General features: G+C 39.9%; 1 protein-coding gene across 1 annotated transcript in view; it reads left to right on the forward strand.

Moving 5' to 3' along the window:
- The window catches only part of PTPRQ (protein tyrosine phosphatase receptor type Q), a 284,028-nt gene extending 276,927 nt beyond the window's left edge, over nt 1-7,101 (forward strand). Inside the window, exons 51-52 of the mRNA XM_061419020.1 lie at nt 6,577-6,700; nt 6,947-7,101. Of these exons, the coding sequence (XP_061275004.1) occupies nt 6,577-6,700; nt 6,947-6,984 (162 nt within the window). The 3' untranslated portion in view covers nt 6,985-7,101. The remainder of the gene's footprint in view (nt 1-6,576; nt 6,701-6,946) is intronic.
- Nucleotides 7,102-7,617: the final 516 nt, after the last annotated feature.

Genomic DNA, 7,617 nt, shown 5'->3' on the forward strand with positions numbered 1-7,617 from the left:
ATGGTATGGACCTAACAGAAGCAAAGGAGATTAAGAAGAGGTGCAAGAATACACAGAACTGTACAAAAAAGATCTTCATGAGTCAGATAGATAACAATGATGGTGTCACCATTCACCTAGAGCCAGACATCCTGGAATGAGAAGTCAAGTGGGCCTTAGGAAGCATCACTGCAAACAAATACAGTGGAGGTGATGGAATTCCAGCTGAGCTATTTCCAATCCTGAAAGATGATGCTGTGAGAGTGCTACACTCAATATGCCAGCAAATTTGGAAAACTCAGCAGTGACCACAGGACTGGAAAAGGTCAGTCTTCATTCCAATCCCAAAGAAAGGCAATGCCAAAGAATATTCAAACTACCACACAATTGCACTCATCTCACACGCTAGTAAGGTAATGCTCAAAATTCTCCAAGCCAGGCTTCAACAGTACATGAACCATGAACTAACAGATGTTCAAGCTGGATTTAGAAAAGACAGAGGAACCAGAGATCAAATTGCCAACATCCACTGCATCACAGAAAAAGCAAGAGAGTTCCAGAAAAACATCTACTTCTGCTTTATTGACTATGCCAAAGCCTTTAACTGTGTGGATCACAACAAACTGTAGAAAATTCTTCAAGAGATTGGAATACCAGGCCACCTTACCTGCCTCCTGAGAAATCTGTATGCAGGTCAAGAAGCAGCAGTTAGAAGCAGACATGGAACAATGGACTGGTTGCAAATTGGGAAAGGAGTACGTCAAGGCTGTATATTGTCACCCTGCTTATTTAACTTATATGCAGTGTACATATAAAATGTACATGCAAAATGCCGGGCTGGATGAAGCACAAGCTGGAATCAAGACTGCCAGGAGAAATATCAATAACCTCAGATATGCAGATGACACCACCCTTATGGCAGAAAGTGAAGAGGAACTCAAAAGCCTCTTGATAAAAGTGAAAGTGGACAGTGAAAAAGTTGGCTTAAAGCTCAACATTCAGAAAAGGAAGATCATGGCATCTGGTCCTATCACTTCATGGCAAATAGATGGGGAAACAGTGGAAACAGTGACAGAGCTTATTTGGGGGGGGCTCCAAAATCACTGCAGATGGTGATTGCAGCCATGACATTAAAAGACAACGCTTGCTCCTTGGAAGAAAAGCTACGACCAACCTAGCCAGCATATACATTACCATATGTAAAATAGCCAACGGGAATTTGCTGTATGGCTCAGGAAACTCAAACAGGGGCTCTGTAAAAACCTAGAGGGGTGGGATGCAGAGGAAGATGCGAGGGAGGCTCAAAAGGGAGGGGCTATATATATATATCTATGGCTGATTCATGTTGAAGTTTGACAAAGAACAACAAAAGTCTGTAAAGCAATTATCCTTCAATTAAAAAATAAATTTCAAAAAGAATCAGAAAAAAAAAAAAAGACATTACTTCGCCAACAAAGGTCCATATAGTCAAAGCTATGGATTTTCCAGTAGTCATGTCACATGATGGATGTGAGAGTTGGACTGTAAAAACTCTCAGTTTGGCTGAGAGCCAAAGAAATGATGCTTTTGAACTGTGGTGTTGGAGAAGACTCTTGAGAGTCCCTTGGACTGAAAGGAGATCCAACCAGTCCATCCTAAAGGAGATCAGTCCTGGGTGTTCATTGGAAGGACTGATGGTGAAGCTGAAACTCCAATACTTTTACTACCTGATGTGAAGAACTGACTCCTTAGAAAAGACCCTGATGCTGGGAAAGACTGACGGTGGGAGGAGAAGGGGATGACAGAGGATGAGATGATTGGATGGCATCACTGACTCGATGGACATGAGTTTAAACTTGCTCCAGGAATTGGTGATGGACAGGGAGGCCTGGTGGGCTGCAGTCCATGGGGTCACAAAGAGTCGGCCACGACTGAGTGACTGAACAACAAGAAAGTGACTAATACTTATGTTATCATTAGGTATTTTCAAAAGATAAAATATATAATTAGCAGAAAATAATTGTTTCAATAGTGGTCTTAAAATATATATTTTAAATTATTTATAGTTTTTATAAGTGATCTAGCTCACTGAGAGATCTGATTACATTGTTGTAATCACCTCATAGTATGGCTATAAGACGGTTATTCTAGGGGTATGAAAAATGTCAGTCCTGCCATTTTCTTGTCATTCATTTGTATTTTGCTGATAAATAATATCTATGACCCCGAGTCTTTTTGTAGGAATCTTTTAAAGCCACTTTCATTATGTAATGGCTAGGTAAAGCTAGGTCCTGTCATCCATATGCATTCCTTTAAATGCTGAAAGGGAACACATGAGAGAAGTAACACTCTTCCCTTACAGAACTTTAGAAATGGACTGTGACTTGTGGCCAGGCTCCATTTCATGAGTATGCAATCTATTCAAACTCATAGGTCCCCACCCTCAAAAGGGCCTTGCACTTGATTTGATGCCTGCTGTCACTATTTTGAAAGTCTTTTATTAATTTTGAGGAAAAGTGTTAGTCAACTCTTTGCAACCTCATGGACTGTAGCCCACCAGGCCCCTCTGTCCTTGGAACTCTCCAGGCAAGAATACTGGAGTGGGTAGCCATTCCCTTCTCCAGGGGATCTTCCTGACTTAGGGACCAAACCCTGGTCTCCTGCATTGCAGGAGGATCCTTTACCATCTGAGCCACCAGGGAAGCCCCAGTTTTGACGAAGGAAGCTCACATCTTCACTTTGTAGTGAGCCCCACAAATTTTGTAGCGGGTTCTTATCCAGGGATCTTTTAAGGGCTTCGATATCAATACAACTATTAGTGATTATTAAAACATGAGAACAGGATAAATAGCTAACATTTTCCTCCATGTTCTTAGGTGTACACATGTACGTGATGAGCAATGTTCTGGGCACTGATCAAGATGGGTTGACTTTCCTGGATGAGTTAAAGGATGGGAATGAGTGAGATTTCTTTCATTCTAGAGAGTAGATTCAGTCTTCAAATAATAAAAGTTGGATTTTGTCTCGCTGTACAGCTTCGTGGAACCAAACTTTGTAACAAGTGTGTTCAAGAATGCCTGTGAATAATTTCACACAATTTAGTACTCCATATACTCTTCATACCGGAGAAGGCAATGGCACCCACTCCAGTACTCTTGCCTGGAAAACCCCATGGATGGAGGAGCCTGGTAGGCTGCAGTCCATGGGGTCGCGAAGAGTCAGACACGACTGAGCAACTTCCGTTTTACTTTTCACTTTCATGCATTGGAGAAGGAAATGGCAACCCACTCCAGTGTTCTTGCCTGGAGAATCCCAGGGACGGGGGAATGTGGCGGGCTTCCGTCTATGGGGTTGTGCAGAGTCGGACATGGCTGAAGCGACTTAGCAGCAGCAGCAGCATACACTTCATACATAAACTTCATACATTGTGCTGGAATAACCAGCCAGAGGAAACTGTTGTAGGTTGGGTAGGGGAATGGAAAGAGCATGAATTTTGGAGTCAGAGAATTGAGTTCAGATTCCAGTCCTGCTAATTTCTGGCTTTGTGACTTTAACTTCCCTAAGCTATTTCTCTTTCATAAAATAGCTGTGTTACACAATTTTATTGTCAGTATTAAATAAAAGAAAGTATCTGAAAGCACCAAGCATGCAGTAAATGCCCAGCATGCAGTAAATGTCTGACAATATAGTTGTGCCAAGTGCTTTTTGGCATAAAAAGGTGGCGGGTCATTAAAATCCTGATAAAAGTCACTGAATCAATAGGTAGAAGTCATGAATATTAGTTGGGATATTTGAGATTAATACATCTTCATCTTCCCTGATGGCTCAGCAGGTAAAGATTGTGCCTGCAATGCAGGAGACACAGGCTCAATCCCTGGATGGGGAAGATCCCCTGGAGAAGGAGATGGCAACCCGCTCCAGTATTTGATACAAGAGCCTGGCTGGCATCACAAACAGTCAGACACAACTGGGCACAAGGCACATCTTCATCAGTATCCGTAAAAAGTATAGGTAACCTTCCCCTGGTGGCTCAGATGGTAAAGAGTCTGCCTGCAATGTGGGAGACCCAGGTTCGATCCATGGCTCAGGAAGATCCCATGGAGAAGGGAAAGGCTACGCACTCCAGTATTCTTGACTGGAGAATCCCATGAACAGAGCAGCCTGGTGGGCTACAGTCCATGGAGTTGCAAAGAGTTGGACACAACTAAGCGATTAACACCTTCACTTCCACCCTTTCCGTAAGAAGTTATAAAATTAAGATAGATCCATGTTTACTAAATAATTAGCCTCCACTTTGTAAACCGTGTAAATCACAATTCTCAGATCCTTGCTTAAAACATGGTATGCACAGCTAGCTGTCTTTCACCTGACTTTGTTCCCAGAAGCGAAGCTGTCTACTGTCTTTTCTCTGTGATGAAAAAAAAAGGGAAATGACCACACCTTGGCTCCAGTCCTTACAAATCAGCATTGCCTTGCACAAGAGTGGTTTGTTATTTTCTCCTATTGCACTTGGGAATGATCCCAACGTCTGTGAAGAACGCTGTCTCAGCACAGACTGCAGTAGCCACGGCCAGGGGTGGGGAGCTGGGAACCTCGGCAACATAGCACCATGAAAAGACGCCCGAGGGCTTTAAGCAAGGAGAACCAAGAGTTCTTTCACTGTGTACCAAGCCGCAGTTCACAGCAGCCCCAAGAGGTCTGAAAGAGCCTTGTCAGAGAATACTCTGCAGTGAGATAATATCCTGAGATACTATTCCTGCCTCAAATAAGGTTAGTCTGGATGAAATCCCTTTCCTGCTCTGGATCTCTTGAAAATTGACTGATGTAAACTCCTGAAGAAGAAGAAAAAAAGAATTATTTTTGGTGCCTAGTTTTTCTTTTTGCTGCCAGATCCATTGATCAATTGATCTATCATCTATCTATCTGGCTGGCCTTCAATCTTATAGCCTTTCTGATCCCCCAGATGAGGAAACCGAACATCAGAAAAACTTAATTCTTATGGTAACAGGACTATCTAGGGTAGAAACTGGAACTGAATTCTTCACTGACTCTTTGGCAATAACACACCACTGGAGAGATCCTGGAACATGTAGCACTGCCCCATGGAGCTCAGCCTGCCCTGCTGGCAGAGTTTACGCCCATCATTCTTTCCAGTGGAGAAGATGAGATCTGGACAGTCAGAACATATCAAATGTGACTTCAAGTTCAAATGTGTTTTTTCAAATAACGGAAATGATAAATTTACATGAATGCTGTTTTCAAAGAAACTATATCATGTCAACATATTTCTGCTAATAGTATTTTAAAATGTACTGTGTGATGTATATTTTAAAATACTCTTAGAATTATCTTGAGAAGAATGTTAACAGCAATTTTAATAGAATTTTTATTCCCTTATAACCCTTCCTTTCTCACCAAAATTGAATTATGTAACTTGATCATCCCTCTTACATACAAACTTGATCTCTAATGACTTCTGTATGCTCTCCAAATCAAGCCTGTCCTTAAATGGTAAAGATCGACTAACTGTGAGAATTACATGAGGCTAAGTCAACAAACATTCATTACGCAACTACCACATTCCAGCCACTATTACAAGCAATGGGAATATAGCAGTGAATATGACAGAGTTCTGTCCTCACAGAACCGACATTCCACCGATGAGACGTCTGTGGAAACATTTTGTAATCCACAAAGAAATAGGTATTCCTGATAATGACCAGCGATTTCTGAAGAGTGTCTCAACTAGTGTAATTCCAAAAAGGTTTTGAGGTATAGTTAGCAATAGATATAGCTTCTTAAGATGGTCACTTAGAGGACATTCTATTTAAATCAGTTGTCAGTATGTATGTGTGTTATCTTAAACATTTGGTTATATTCCTTTAAATTCAGGTACCTTTCCTATGTGAAAATGAGGGTGCTTTACTATGATTGCAACCTTAAATAACCTTTGGAAAAGTCCAAACCCAGAAATGCTAACAGGTCATTGAATTATATTGAATAAACTTAAAGAATTCAGGTGGTACTGAATCGATTCCAAACTTTAGACGAAATGTTACGCGTCTTTGGATATCTCAACGGTCAACTGCCTTGTATTTAGAGACCAGATCCTTGACATTAAGTAGGCCAAATGCTGGTGAGTAACAGAATTGTTAACCATACTCTACACGTGCCTTCGGTGTGTAGATATGCTCAGTCACAGCTTTTGAAACTAAATTTAGTATCTACATTCCAAAAGCCATTCTAACAAGAAAAGTGTAAGAAAAAGTACTCAATCATGCCCAAAAAGAAAAACATAAACAAATTTAAATAATTTTTTTTTTTTAGTTTTTATAATCACAGCAAGAAAGAACATATGAACAGTTGGGTATTTAATAACAAGTACTAAGAAAAAAAAAACAACTGGAAGCTTCAAAAAACCCCACAGGAGTTCAGCAAACCTTATGTTTGAAATGATAGAAAATCATTTATATACTTGGTAAATTCTGTGCCTTTAACTTAGCTGTTGAACATTTGTTGAATTCATTATCACTTTTAAATGTAAAAAGTACAGCCCCTCCTTGTAAGAAAAATCCCCACCCCATTTATTTATTTAACCACCCTTTCTTTGGTGTCTAGGCACAGTATATCTTTTTACATCAGTGCGTTCTGGATCTCTTATCAAGTAAAGGAAATAATCAGCTCATCTGTTTTGTTAACTATTCAGCACTTCAGAAGATGGACTCTTTGGATGCCATGGAAGGTAAACAGAGGCACTGTATATCAACTTACGAGTTTACCACCTATAACAGGAGCATTAATTCAATAATCACCATTTACTGAAAATGGTTTAGAAGCTTGGCTAGCAAACATATCAATTTTTTAATTTCTCTCTAATCCAAGTTAGGATAATAGCCTTTCCATGTACATTATATTTTTATCATGAAACATTTAAGTCTTTTGAACTGTTAATATCAATTCTCTCTTATGGCATGTTTTTATGTTATAGGTGATGTTGAGCTTGAATGGGAAGAAACCACCATGTAAATATTCAGACCAAAGATTACAACTGGAAGATATTTTCAAACCCCAGGGGCCAAAATTATCCCCTTATTCTTCTGATTTGAAATGTATAGCCTTAAGTAAATCTCTATGCTGCCCTTACTGTGCCTTACTAAACTTATATTTTATGAATAGTCCTAGGAAATAGCTAATTCAAGATAGTTGTCTGTTTTGTACAGAATATTATAAACTTAAATTGTTTAAGAAGAGATATCCCAGAGATTTCTGAAGCATTCTGTATTTGGGGAATGAGCCAAATATAAAATTATATTTAATGTTTCAATGTGGATTTTCCCTACATATTGGATTCGATCTTGAACAGAAGTTGTAAATGTTGATTCAGTAGTGTTATTCTGGCCTCCAGGGTGTTGACTTTTCTCGTGGATAACTTCCAGGACTGTCAATGATCTGTACTTCCATGTATGCTCCTGTGTTTTGAATCCTCTGTTTTATGAGTGCTGAGATACCATCTCATGATCTCGAACAGCTGACAGTAACCCCCCTGACACTCCCCGGATTACTTAGCCTTTATACAACACACAGAAGCTCTTCGGGTACACTTAGGGCTATTTCAGTTGCACTGTAATATTTAGCTTGAAAAAACAGAAGGAAAAATTA

Source organism: Bos javanicus, chromosome 5, assembly GCF_032452875.1.
Source record: "Bos javanicus breed banteng chromosome 5, ARS-OSU_banteng_1.0, whole genome shotgun sequence".
In the NCBI taxonomy this organism is placed as follows: Eukaryota; Metazoa; Chordata; class Mammalia; order Artiodactyla; family Bovidae; genus Bos; species Bos javanicus.